General features: G+C 34.5%; 3 protein-coding genes across 4 annotated transcripts; 1 reads left to right on the forward strand and 2 right to left on the reverse strand.

Annotated features, from left to right (window-relative positions):
- Positions 1–2,653: 2,653 nt before the first annotated feature.
- LOC139904439 (uncharacterized) lies at positions 2,654–4,613 on the reverse strand. Its single transcript, XM_071886370.1, has 4 exons — positions 4,547–4,613; positions 4,252–4,434; positions 3,995–4,148; positions 2,654–3,223 (listed from the first exon to the last, which is right to left on the reverse strand). The coding sequence occupies exons 1-4, from the start codon at positions 4,598–4,600 to the stop codon at positions 2,673–2,675; spliced, it is 942 nt and encodes a 313-aa protein (XP_071742471.1). The 5' UTR covers positions 4,601–4,613; the 3' UTR covers positions 2,654–2,672.
- A 1,997-nt stretch (positions 4,614–6,610) lies between these two features.
- Positions 6,611–7,576, forward strand: LOC139904275 (uncharacterized). The gene is made up of 2 exons (XM_071886216.1): positions 6,611–7,271; positions 7,438–7,576. The coding sequence occupies exons 1-2, from the start codon at positions 6,639–6,641 to the stop codon at positions 7,525–7,527; spliced, it is 723 nt and encodes a 240-aa protein (XP_071742317.1). The 5' UTR covers positions 6,611–6,638; the 3' UTR covers positions 7,528–7,576.
- Positions 7,577–7,651: 75 nt separating this feature from the next.
- LOC139839566 (protein-tyrosine-phosphatase MKP1-like) lies at positions 7,652–13,346 on the reverse strand. 2 transcript variants are annotated; one of them, XR_011756983.1, is made up of 4 exons: positions 13,278–13,346; positions 10,572–13,095; positions 8,929–9,089; positions 7,652–8,220 (listed from the first exon to the last, which is right to left on the reverse strand). XR_011756983.1 is itself a non-coding variant. In XM_071829661.1 (3 exons), exons 2-3 carry the CDS (start codon positions 12,945–12,947, stop codon positions 9,033–9,035), a joined length of 2,433 nt encoding a protein of 810 aa, XP_071685762.1. In that variant the 5' UTR covers positions 12,948–13,095; positions 13,278–13,346; the 3' UTR covers positions 8,596–9,032. The 2 variants fall into 2 exon arrangements, 1 of the variants encoding a protein (XP_071685762.1); XM_071829661.1 differs by lacking the exon at positions 7,652–8,220 and having other exon boundaries at positions 8,596–9,089.
- Between the last annotated feature and the right edge of the window lie 272 nt (positions 13,347–13,618).

Here is a 13,618-nt window from a genome sequence, read left to right on the forward strand (position 1 = left end):
CGCCGTTTTTATAAATGTTTGACGAAATAGACACAAGTACTTGAAACTACATTCTATGGTTGGATTACTATACCGAATATTGCCCCTTTAACTTGGTAACCTAAGAATTAGGGAAATGGCCCCTAATTGACGCGAATCCTAAAGATAGATCTATGGGCCTAACAAACCCCATTCTGGAATTTGGAATGCTTTAGTACTTCGATTTAAATGGTGATTGCGATTGCCAATATTTATGGCATACTTGCGAGTATGCGGGGGGATATTCGATATGCATTATGTTAATGTCGGTTACCAGGTGTTCATCATACGAATGGATTTTATACACTTGCGAGTGTAATGATATTTATGAGAAATGAGGATCTTGTGGTCTATTAAAATTATGGAATTGATGGATTATGATAAACTAATGAACTCACCAACCTTTTGGTTGACACTTTAAAGCATGTTTATTCTCAGGTATTAAAGAAATCTTCCGCTGTGCATTAGCTCATTTTAATGATATTACTTGGAGTCATTCATGACATATTTCGAACGACGTTGCATTCGAGTCATTGAGTTCATCAAGATTATAATTAAGTTAATTATAGTTGGATGTATTATGAAATGGTATGCATGCCGTCAACTTTAGATGAAAAGAAAGTTTGTCTTTTAAAAACGAATGCAATGTTTGTAAAATGTATCATATAGAGGTCCAATACCTCGCGATGTAATCAACTATTGTGAATCGTTTATAATGTATATGAACGAGTCATTTCACTATTTAGTTTTTCACTTTTCACAAACTAAACCCCCTAACTTCTATTAAAATAAAATCGAACCCCCCACTTTATTTATATTTATATTTATTTATATTTATATTTATACTAATAGAAAAAACACTATTTCACTATTCACCAATAGTAACCAGAGGTATTTTCGTCATTTCACCTTTTTTTTCAACGATAAAATAAGCAACTTTCCTAAAAGAACCAACCCTTCAATGTTACCAAAAGATATCGGAAAAAAAACTTTTTTACAAAAAAATCAACTAACTTTTTTTTCCCTCTATTTTCTTCCTCAACGATAAAAGATGCAACTTTCATAAAATGAACAACCCTTCAATGCTACCAAAAGATGTCGAAAAACATTTTTTTTTACAAAATAGATCAACTAACTTTTTTTTTTTTTTAAAAAAGCTAAAAGAAGCAACTTTCACAAAAGGAACAACCCTTCAATATTAGATGTCGAAAAAATTCTTTTTTACAAAATAGATCAAAAAACGGAACCCCCAGCGCGAAGCGAGGGCTCCACAACTAGTTATAATTATTTATTTAATTTTTCTAATGATAACCTTAAATGTTATTGTTATGAATAAGCTTTCCATGCGTTAACATGAATAAGCTTTGTATGGCGATTGATATTGACTTTTTGATGATAGTTATTTCAATGTACAAAATAATTAAGTATATTAACGACACTTCTTGAACTTTTTAATGACCATTATTCCAATGTACAAGTTATATAATCACATTAACAATAACCTTATAATTGTCTGCTAATAAAATTCTTATTTACCGGGTAAGTAATCATTTTCATCCTTAGATGTCTAATGGGGGATCCCGGGTTCGAGCCTTGCCCCCTTTTGTATTTTAGTTACGGGTCTTGTTGCTCGGGAGCTCGTCATCTAGTATTTTTACTCGATGATGGGTATTCAATGTGGTCGTCGCTAGAGAGATTTCCTTTACGGAAAAAAAAAATTCAAATTAGATATACTTTGTTCATAGTTCAGGGGTGTTTGACTTAGCAATTTGAGGATGGTTGATTATTAGATTTACAAATCGTAAATAATTAATTAACAGTGTCTGGTAAATTTAACTTTCGTAAATAATTAATTAACAGTGTCTGGTAAATTTAACTTTAAAATCAGTTACTTGCTATATGAGGGAATCAAAACTTAAAAATGAAAATGCATGTTACCCTTACTGCAGCAAAACATTGCATTGTATGATTCATTTTCCGCCTATTTGTCCTCCTAACTAATCGTTTGTTAAGTTATCAAATAACTTTATTTATCAAAAACTTATTAAAATTGATTATTTGTTATCAATCAAATTCAAACACCATCAATATATAACACATTTTGCTGCCGATAATTACGTAATATTATATATTACAATTATCTAAAACGCACAAAAAAATAAAAATTAAAGTTTGATTTTGATGTAGGGCTTGGAACTCATGAAACATTTCTTTGAATTCTTTCAAAGTGCTGACATATGTCTTGCTTGGTAAAGTGACCAGCAAATATGACACTTAGAGAATGACTGCGAGCGTCGGTTGCTAACCTGTTCAATTTCAACATCTTATGGGTTTCGCCTTCGGTTATCTAAAGATATTTCATCTTGATTCAACTTGATGGAGCCATATACATATCTAAATTTCAACTACTCTCAATGTATGATGTCATGAACATGAGTTTTGTGTCTCAAATAGTAGTTCAAGCAGAATAGTTGGCTATAGTAATGGATGTGCAAAAAAGGCATATCCCTGCTAATAAGACGTAAATCCATGAACTCCATACACATATCATGAAGTTTCGTTGCACACATATATACAAAAGCCAAGTAAACTACACTAAGATTGTTCAGCTGACAGTATCAAAAGACATCACACAAAACACACTAGTTCAAACTTTAAACCCAAACACCTTTGGGAAGCGCATCCGCAGATCCGCGCTCTCCAACTCCAAAAGTATTAACAAGATCAGAGCAAGAAGCATGATCATGTGCTTCTTCAGTTTCCAGGTCCAAACCAAGCTCTTCTTGTACGTCCGATGACGCCGCTATCAACAAAAACTCACATCCTTCGTAATTCAAAAAGTCGGGGGGATCTGCAGGATGATAACGAAGTTTCCCGAATTGTGCTTGCAGGTGTGCGGGAAACGCAGCTCTCCTCTTTCTTTTAAGTCCTGTAAACTCTGTTCGGCCTTGTTGGTTCGGGTCCGGATTCTTGATTTGTATCAGGAAAGAAGCTTCGTTTTCGACGTTTAGAGCCTCTTGCGGTTGGTTCTCTGATTCTGGTTCAGATGGGAGCTCGAGCTTGTAAATCAAATGGGTGTGCATTTTTTTGTTGTCGTCCTTTTTGTCTTTGGTATGGTGATGCCTAAGTATGCGGTAGAAGCCTTCGGCTAATGGTCTAGCTGGAGGCTTGTGTCTATGTCCTCTTGTCTTTGTATCATATTCCTCTACACATAATAATTAAATATATAATAAGACTGCAAAATTAAATACATAAATGCTACATAAAGCCTACATGATAAATCCGCGACATTTCACAGTAGCCAAATTATTATTTCCTACTTGTTTAAGACTCGGCCCATCGCAGCGTCAATTTAAGCCGTCAAATGAGGTGGAATGGCCTTTGACGCCCCTGACGCCGTTAACGGGGCGTCAAAATTTGACACAAAGGGGCGTCAGTCGGATATTTTGAGGGAAGAGAGAGGGAGCGTGAGATGTGGTACCAACCAAACACATGTTTTCTCAATTTATATTTAGTATTTAATTTATTTTTTCGCACCTTTACCACCTCACCCTCTAAATATTTGAGACAAAAACTTGACATTTTGGGTTAATGGGGTCAAATACAGTACAGTCAAAAATCCACTTTTTCACCAAAAAGTGCACAATCCGACTCTGACGGCACAGTCAGGGTTAGGAATAGTCTAAGTGTAGACTTTTTATAATGTTGAAAAAAATGTGTTGAAAAGTGTGTTTTCACCCCCTATTTACACAATTTCATAGATGATAGAAAATTGTTATATAATAAGGACTAGTTAGTGGGTTCCCTTACTTCCGTATCCCCTGACTAGGATTTAGAACTAGCCAATGTGTGTCTAAAACGGATTAAAAGTGAATAAATATTGAGTCTCAAAATTACTAATCAATGTATAATTTTTAAAATTACCACTCATAACAAAACCATGAACTATAATTTATGTGTAAGTAAGAATACATACCTCCTTTCAAAGCATCCTTGACATCTTGAATGTTGGTGGTGACCAACTCAACAAAGCCCCAAGAGGGTCTTCCACGTTTTTTAGATGGATCCGGAAGACTTTTTCGGCCCATCACAATCAACCTCATCAACGGTTGCTTCTCTATGTTTACCTCCTAATTAATTAATTTATTTATAATTTATTACGACACAAGATAGTAACAACAAGAATATGTATAACGGGGCAGAGGGACTTCATATCATAGTAATAATAATTACCTGGGCACCATGGCCACCTTCGGCAGTTTTAGGAGGTGAGTCATTGACATCCTGCTTGACTTCAACGGGTCTCTCCCCGGACTCGGGTCGTAAAACGATGTACATACGCTGAATATCATCGGAGCTGTGTGCTTCTTCTTTCTCTACTTTAGGTCTGTAAAAGAAATATATTTCCCCTGATTCCTGCATGCACAATAACTATATTAGTCAGTAATTATTTTACATATATCACCAGTTTAATTATTATTATTATTAATTAATCAAAAAGAATTGAAATCTATGTAAATATACGTACCTGAATCTCAATATCTGGTGGGCTTTTCGTATCTAGTTCCTTTCCTCGTCCCATGAATATATTATTATTATTATTATTATTATTATTAATTAATTCATTGTCACTCGCTGTAGTGATCAAGATGATTAGTATTTAGTATTATTATTATTAGTAGATAGTAGATACAAATACGAGACTCTACTTAAGTGAAAAACCGGATGAAAACACGTGTATCTTTCATTTCACCACGTGTCCTTTCTATTCTATGCATTTTGTAAACAAGGAAGGATACGTGTGAAATTGTGCTCATACCATTAAGGAATTCGAATGAAGAGTGTAGAAGGTTGATGAAAACTCTCTTGAGAAATAAAAAATAGTGCTGCATAGTAAAAACTAGCAGGATTGGCCCGCGCGATGCTGCGTGACTTTTCGGGTTGCATATTCATATTTAACTTAGCGTTATGTGTTTACAGAATTAAAAACGCGTTGCCGCGGGTGTGTTTGGATACACATGGTTAGTACATAGTATATACCTAATAGCCTGCGCGTTTTTAACGCCGGAAAAAATCACTTAAAAAAAGGGACGGAAATTAATCCGAAATTAGTTTGATTTGTTTATTATACGTACATATATATGTATGAACGATAGTCCGAAATATTTAGCATTTTTTTAAAAGCGTCCATTTCGCGTATAGTTAATTGCGTATTGTTCTTAAATTTATTTCGAGTCGAATGGTGACGTCGGAGACATTTAACTCGCGGCGAACGGATGTACGTCCCGTTATATATTGGGCCCGAAATATTTAGTATTTTTTAGAAAGCGTCCATTTCACGTATAGTTAGTTGCGTTGTGTTCGTAAAAGTATTTTGAATTGAACGGTGACGTCGGAGAAATTTAACTCGCGGTGAGCGGGAAGATACGGTCGGTTAAAAATTTGGGTGGGTTTTGTTTATTTTCTTTTAATAAAATAGTGATGTTACATTTTGTAGCCTTATTTTGAGGGGAGGAAATGTATGGGCGTTAAATGTTGGAGGGGTGGAAATAAATTTTTTTTGTTGTCGTTTTGGATCAATTTTGGAATGGTGCGGCGAACATCTGGTTGGTAATTAGTATTATAAGGTAATAGGGGTTCTAATAAAAGATTCGGAAGAGGACGATGATGAAGTTGATTGTTGCTCATGTTGCTCTTTCTGCGCGTCCTCGGGCTCGGAAACATAGATTCAATAACTAGTCGTGGTGTTCATTTCGGGGTCGTGTATGTTTGTGGTTCTCATGTATGGGTTTCGCCTATGGTATTTTGCTTGGATCTTTGGTAGTTTAGCTAGGGGTGTACGAGTTTCCTTTAGTGTTCTCGTGCTAGTGTGTTCGAGTTTTTGTTTGTTTGTGTGTTTGTGTGTGATCTCATGTCTTGTCTAGCTTCTTGCTAGTTTATTTCGTGTATACATACATACATACATACATACATACATACATACATACATATATATATATATATATATATATATATATATATATACATACATACATACATACATACATACATACATACATACATACATATATATATATATATATATATATATATATATATATATATATATACATACATACATATATATACTTGCCTTTTAAAAAAAAATATTAATTATTACAAGTACTTATTAGTTAAATAAATTAATTAAAAAAACGGTTAGATTTACGATAATAATAAGTTCGTACTTATTAGAGAATTTCAAGCTCAGCGGCATAAAGAGTCTCATTAACTTTAAAGTAATAAGTTCGATTTCCTCCGTGAATGAAATAAGTGTGTGTATGTTTGCCGTCAAAAAAAGACACGTACTTGGACAAAACAAGTTTTTTTTTTTTTTTTTTTTTTGTCTTATATATAAGAAAAAAAGAAAAGAAGAGAATGATAATTTGGAAGGCTTCAAAGGAAAAGCATATATACTTTGCACAATTGAAGTAATTACATGGCCAAAGAAAAAGCATATGTTCTTTCATTAATCAAGGCTCAAGACATAATTAAATTTCCACATTTGATCACTTAAAAATCAATCTAATAAAATTAGCTACGTACAAAAAAATTGAAACCTTTTAACAACGAAAAATACAATGATGAGTTTGAAGCTTTTGGTGAACAAACGAGACCACAAAATCGTGTTTGCAGAAGCAAACAAAGACTTTGTCGATTTCCTCTTTTACATCCTCACAATACCTATCGGCGCGATCACAAAATTACTCGCAAAAGAACCCGTAATGGGCAGCTTAGTAGACCTTTATCAAAGCATTGAAAACTTAAACGACATGTACATTCTACATAACAAGACCAAGGACACTGTTTTGAACCCAAAGTCAACATCTTATGGTTATGTTCCTGATCAAGATTTGCTTATGATTCCTAAAGATCTTCCCACAACAACCGACAAAAAGTTTTATAGGTGCTCGGGCAATAACCATCGATGCAAGTACATAACCAATGAGCCGAAGGTTCTGTGTCCTAACTGCAGGTGGTCTATGTCGGAGGAGGTGACCTTTGTGGCTACAGGGGCGGCTAAGGTTGCTGCAACTACAAGTACAGCGGCTGAAGAAGTTGGTTTTGTGAAAGAAGTGGTGACTTATATGGTGATGGATGATCTGGCTGTTAAACCCATGTCCACCATTTCAACTATTACTTTGCTCAATAAGTTGAATATTAAAGATGTTTGTGTTCTTGAAGAAAAGCAAGTCGAATTCGGGATGGCAGAGGTACACAATGATTGATTTACTTTCCTCACTTTTGATTCTATAATATAGGTTATAATGTTGATGTTTACTAGGCATTATACAGTAGTAAATGTCACAGAAGAATTTTCGACCCATAAGTCGTAGATACAGTTAACGTCTGAATGATTAAATCAAAATGTTTTTGCAGGGTTTAAAGCTGCTCAAGGCCTCATTGGAATGCAAGAACGTACTGACTCGTGTATTCCTAGACTCGGAAGACCATGTCGAAATTGTTTAAGCAAACTACTGTTTAATCATTACAAATTTATAGTATGCAAATTCAACAAAACTCAGAAACCTATTAATTGGCATACAGTTATTTGAATACATGTTTACATGAAATTGTAACACAATGGCTTGTCAAGTTAAAATCTACATATCAACTTCATTAAAATGGCTAGGTTACACTTTAGACCCATTTACTTTCCAAACGAGTTGATTCAGCAAATGTTTTACATCTATTGAGTAGCATGTCGCCACCAAATAGCATGCCAGGTAAACATAACCATCATTTACACACAAATTTTAAATAGAAAACATTTTTGGACAAATAACGTTATATGTCAACCCAAACAGATCCAACCTGTTGTGACGCATACCAAATTTACCTGTTTTGACCTATTATCCAACCTGCACAACCCGCCCGTTTCCCACCTCTACATTTTGACAAAGAACACGCACCTTGGTGAAACCGATAGACGAAAGTGCCTGCTACGTGAGATGCTTAGCATTAAATAGTTGTCATGTAATAGAGGATCACTTATCAAGGATAATCAACGATTCTTTCAGTTAAACTAGGCATAAATTAGAGTTTATATAAAACTGTTTAACAAAGACATATACAAACAATGGGCCGAGGTTAGAAAACAAACGGTACCACTCCCGCATTCCATAATGGTTTGTGAGTTTGCAGCTGGGCCTTTGACACGTTCTGCATGAAGAATTTTTTTTTTTTGTAAATTTAAACCTTGAGACATGTAAAAAATGTAAGGTTGAGAATTAAAGTGATCATAAATGTGCAATAGGCAGGGCAAAGCTTATTTGTCTACACACAACTAATAAAAAAAATTGATCTGGATCTAGTTTTTTCTAGAACAAGCCAAATTGAAATAAATAAAATGCTGAAAGGGAAATGTGTCAATTGCATTCTACACATTATGTCCCTAAGATAATATAACACTAATAGTGCATTAGATCTTTTAATCACAAAATATGGATTCTGGACAGATTATACTCCAAACTTTTTAACCAATAAATAAAGGCGAAGTTACATATACATATTCGGTTTGACCCGAAACACTTCTCCAATATTTTCTATTTAATTTTATATTATTAATGTCAGGTATATTGACAAAAAGTAAAAGTTTTATACATTATGGATACAGATTAATAGCTCTCAACTTGTTTGACCTGTTTAAACCGTTCTCTTCTAAGATTTTCCTTATTTATACCAATTTACACACAAGAGAATCACATAAACTGAATCAACCCATTCATAAGTAAATTAGTCCAAATTGCCTTCTTTACTTAAGATGCTTACAAGACAGAATGAAAAAGAAGCATTAGCCAGCTCATTTAAGACAACAAACAAAAGTAAGACCAATAATTTCAAAGCAAAAAGAATAGGTTGCCAAAGTACCTCGACGATTTTTCCAGCATCGTTTGCTGGAATGTTGTCAAAGATGAATAGACGAGAAACAGGAAGTTAGGGAAAGGTGCAAGACATCTGATAACTACACCGGGCTACAAAGAACTCAGTAATGCAACAAACTCTGAAGGTTCTTCATCTTGCTTCACAACCTGCTCATAAAAACATTAGGCGAGATTAGATATAGGAGGATGTTGAAAGAGATTAGATTTATTAACTTTACAGCTTAAGCAGAAAAAAAAAAAATCATATTGATTCCTTTTCGTACAGAATTTTCCCATTCAGCATAGGTTAGTGTTTTTTAGTACTTTTTGCATTTTATTAAGAACCGTAGTTCGCTTGCAATGTATACGCAAGTCGTCAACAATTAAAGCATGAAGGAACAATGCATGCCTTTAAACATACGCAAATAAAGAAGTTGGAAGAAAGAAGGGATAAAAAAACCCATTTGAAAAGAAAGTTATATTCAGTTAGGAACACACTTGGTAACTCAGTGCTACATAGTCCTCAACTATGTTTTTCAATATTATTATATTGTAAACAGAAGTACAGTACAATCAATTTTAAGACATTTTCAGGTAAGCATCAAATGAATCAATGATGTGGAAGGTGCTCCAACATATGAATGACTATTTAGATCATTTGTAGTTAGATTAAAAGTAAAAAGAACATGAATAATCATGGATCGAAATCAAGAGATTTTATATCTAATGAAACAAATGTTCATAAAACATGCAACTCTATGTTGGTAATTTATATTATAACTACCTACCCATTGCCTTTATTATAAGCTATCAATAGTCTTAAACAAGTAAACGGGGGGTCTTTCCCTATTCATGTCTTTTACTCTGACGTATGCAACCTAACCGAGCTATATCTTGACGATTACACACTATTTTCCTGGCCACCTCAAGATGTGTTGCAAGTGAGGTTTGAACCTAAGACCTCTTGTGAGGATATTAGGACGCCAACCACTAGGCCATCTTGTGATGGTTAAACTATCAATACTGTTATTTATTTATTTATTTAGTCTACAAGATTGCTTATATTTAATGTAATAGATGGGTACTTTATACATTTGAATGATAGTAAAAAAACCTTCTAAACTATGTAAGAGTCACATGTTTCAGTTGTCATAGGACTGAAGAACTTTCAGTAAATTAATTGAATGGCTAAACATTATTACACAATCTTATACAAAGCAAAGAAATGAAATCTTAACTATATAGCAGAGGTGAAAATACTAATCCATGTACTTGTTTATGATAAATTATGGATATGTTTAAACTCTACCGTGTCAAACAGGTAAACATAAAAAGCTAGCCAATAGGAAAGTGGTCATAAGAGTCAAATGGGTCAAAAGTTACCTAAAGTGTAGTCTTAATGGATAAGACCTCCCAAAGCATTTTATTCAAAAGATGAGAGTAACATTGAAGTAATGAAGTGTTTGTAATCATATTTGACGCAGTAAATATAATAAAAATAAAACTTGTTAGACAAAAGTGTTTCAGGTCATCCAACCATATCTGTTTCAATCAACACCAAAACTTATTCATCTTGACCCATGACCTGACCTATGTAGTTTGCCACCTCTATGAAATACTAAGTGAACAGATTCTGTATATCAATCGTACCTTAACGTGAGTGTCCTTTGACAATCCCATTTTGGAAAGAACGCTGTTAATGACTTCCTTCACGGAAGAATCCGGTAACTCAGCACGTCTTTTGTTTGTCTCAAGAAGATTCCTGCAGTCATACCTGAAAGCCTTTCCCACCCATAAATACAAAACAGAATCCCCATCTTTTTCTTGACTTGAACTACAAGTGACAAAAACGAATACACGAGTCGAATCCTTATCACCGCCATAAAATCCCGTAACCTTCTCCAAACTAGGCCACTCGAGCACCTCTACGGAAGCTTTAGATGTTCGGTCACAGTGGGACCCACCTCCTTCTGTTGAAATGTTTGAAGACGACGAACAAGAACCCTGAATTAGAGATTCTTGATTTAATCCCTTCAGTTTTAATTCTATAACAATATCTTCTGTAGGTTCAGTGGCTACACAAGTATCTTGAACGTATGAATCATCTGTCGGCATCAGTAGTTTAAGACATTTTGGACTGCTGCCTCTGCGTTCAGCAATGGAAAGTGAAGACTTTTTTGATGGTGATAAGACTGAGTGTGAGTGTGATCGTGAGTTTGAGGTAAAATTGACATCAATAAATTCAGAGTTTTTAGATATAGAATGAGGAGAAAGTTTAGTTGGGACAAGTGATAAATTTGATAAAGTGGATAGATTCGATGAGTAAGCGTTAGTGTATGACGATATTGAGGGTGATGCAGCAGGAGAATCTGTAAAACATTTGGAACTAATGCTTGAATCAGATGATATGGAATCAGGTGACGAAGAAGACGAAAAAGATGGTGACAATGATGATGATGATAATGAACATGTTGAAGAATAATTAACTGGTTTGGATGAAGAACTAGAATTTAAATTTGAATTTGAATTTAAATTATAATTCTTCTCTGATGTTAGTAGAAATGAATCAGGATAGATTGTCGATGGTGAAGATTTAGAAGCAGCGACAAATTCCTTCATGTTTCCAAATGCAAACTTACGTCTCAATACGCTCCAACTGCTTTCTCTAACAGGAAGGTGAATTTCCTGATCAGTCTCAGATGACGCAAACGGGGGCACAAACCCACCAACTATGGCTTTCTGAATAATTTCAAAGTCAACATTGTATGAGTCAACAAATCTCTCACCCGGGGTCATTTTAGAAAACTTAGCAATATCCATCACATTGCCTGATTTATCCATTAAAGGTAAAAGACTCGAAAAAGCATCCCAAAAGTATGAAGGTTCTGCCCCTTCCTTAACTACAACAATAGGTCCCTGAACTTTTTCATAACGAACAATCTGACAAACCGCCCCTCGTGCATCTTTTTCAATTAAAGATCCACATTTCTTACCGACCCATATAAAGATCGTTGAAGGTACGTGCAAGATAAACGCACCTCTAGAATCTAAACCTGCTGGAGAAGGTACGTTTAACATTTTTGGAACAAGATGTAAAGGGTCATATGACGAGTGAGGGGCAATTCTATATAACCTAAGTAACGAGCTTGGACTTAATGGAAACGCGTGAACCCTTTTTTGACACTGTAACAACTGACATGCAAACCCCATATTAGGATCAGCAATTTCTCGAGCTGCCTTTACGTATTGAAAAGCATCATCAAAGCTTTGCCCTTCTCTCCACATACGATACGCAATTACCAAAGACGTTGACCGAGACACCCCTTGACAACAATGTACAAAAACTTTTCCATTTTGATCTCTAACATCTTCAAAGTAATCAAAAACATCATACAATATACTCGTAATATCCTCTGAAGGACTATCTTGCAACCACAAAGTTCGATAAACAAAATTTCCTTTAAAATATTCTGGACAGACAAATCCTACACAATTGAGAATATGAGTAATCTTATGTTGTTTAAGTATATCTTTATCCCTTGCAACAGCATCACCACCAAGATAGATATGTTCAGCAACCTTGGAACACTTCTTATCAAAAAACGCAATCTTATCTCTTTTCACTAAACCAGCATTCTTATCCGGAACTCTTTGAACTGACGACAAATCAAGTTTTAATCTTTCACCATTAGTCCCACTAGGTGTACTAGGAACAGGCCACTCACCAACATCATCTGAACCAGCTCTCGGCCACTCATCTAAGCTACGTCTAGCAATTGATAACGGTGGCAAACACGACCTACCTTTACTATTCGATCTAGGAATTAACGGACCAGGACGTCTTCTATTCAAAACATCCTGATCTTTCAAACTGTCTGGATTAAGCGGTGGTAATGGCACGTGAGATGGCGACCATGAAGCCGAGCGCAAATATTTCCTATTAGCAGAAGCCGAATTATGCAATTTCGAACCGAGACTATCACTTTTACTACTTTCTCCATGAACATCATCATCTGTTCCTACCATTCCACTAACGAAACCCTAACCACACTCAAAATACACACTGTCTGATCTATATTTATATCTATATCAAATTATCAATAGTCAGTATAACACGCAGTGTCTTTGTAGCTAAACCTAAATGCTAATACAAAATTAATAAATGAAATTACACCTGCAAACGGAATAACGGATACAAAATTCATCAATTAATCCAACAACAATAAATGAATGTAACTGTTGATTTCTAGGTTTTGTGTGAAAACTGAATCGTTAGGGTAAATACGTGATTCTGAATTTGAATTGGAATTTAAAAAAAAAAAAAAAAAAAGGAAATAAGGGAGATTGAGGACTTACAGATTATGGGACCGTGAGGGAAAATTGAGGGGGAAGACTGAAGTCTCTGGTTGCAAAGAAAGATGAGTGAGATTTTGAGTTTTATGAAAAACAAATTTTCAATTCCCCAAATTTTTTATACGGTTTAAGGAAATTAATTTAAAAATTATTTATTTAATAAAATCACTATTAGTCAATGTAATTACGAATTTACCTTGTGTGGACTTGCGGTATGTGTTTGGTTAAACTTGGAAGATTTTACAACAATTTTGAATTTTTGATGCAATAAATTTCACATATTTCATTTTAGCCCTTTAATTTAGATATTGTCATTGTTATTATATCTATTAAAAAACCTGAAA

This window comes from Rutidosis leptorrhynchoides, chromosome 4 (assembly GCF_046630445.1).
Source record: "Rutidosis leptorrhynchoides isolate AG116_Rl617_1_P2 chromosome 4, CSIRO_AGI_Rlap_v1, whole genome shotgun sequence".
Lineage (NCBI taxonomy): Eukaryota > Viridiplantae > Streptophyta > Magnoliopsida > Asterales > Asteraceae > Rutidosis > Rutidosis leptorrhynchoides.

Excerpts from the sequence above, each read along its gene's own strand:
- LOC139904439 (XM_071886370.1), bottom strand. The coding sequence starts at position 4,600 with ATGGGACGAGGAAAGGAACTAGATACGAAAAGCCCACCAGATATTGAG. Across the intron at positions 4,435-4,546 it reads CACCAGATATTGAGATTCAG|GAATCAGGGGAAATATATTT; the intron begins GTACGTATATTT and ends TTGTGCATGCAG. Across the intron at positions 3,224-3,994 it reads CAAGGATGCTTTGAAAGGAG|AGGAATATGATACAAAGACA; the intron begins GTATGTATTCTT and ends TATTATGTGTAG.
- LOC139904275 (XM_071886216.1), top strand. The coding sequence starts at position 6,639 with ATGATGAGTTTGAAGCTTTTGGTGAACAAACGAGACCACAAAATCGTG. Across the intron at positions 7,272-7,437 it reads TCGAATTCGGGATGGCAGAG|GGTTTAAAGCTGCTCAAGGC; the intron begins GTACACAATGAT and ends ATGTTTTTGCAG.
- LOC139839566 (XM_071829661.1), bottom strand. The coding sequence starts at position 12,947 with ATGGTAGGAACAGATGATGATGTTCATGGAGAAAGTAGTAAAAGTGAT. Across the intron at positions 9,090-10,571 it reads CAAAGGACACTCACGTTAAG|GTTGTGAAGCAAGATGAAGA; the intron begins GTACGATTGATA and ends TTTTATGAGCAG.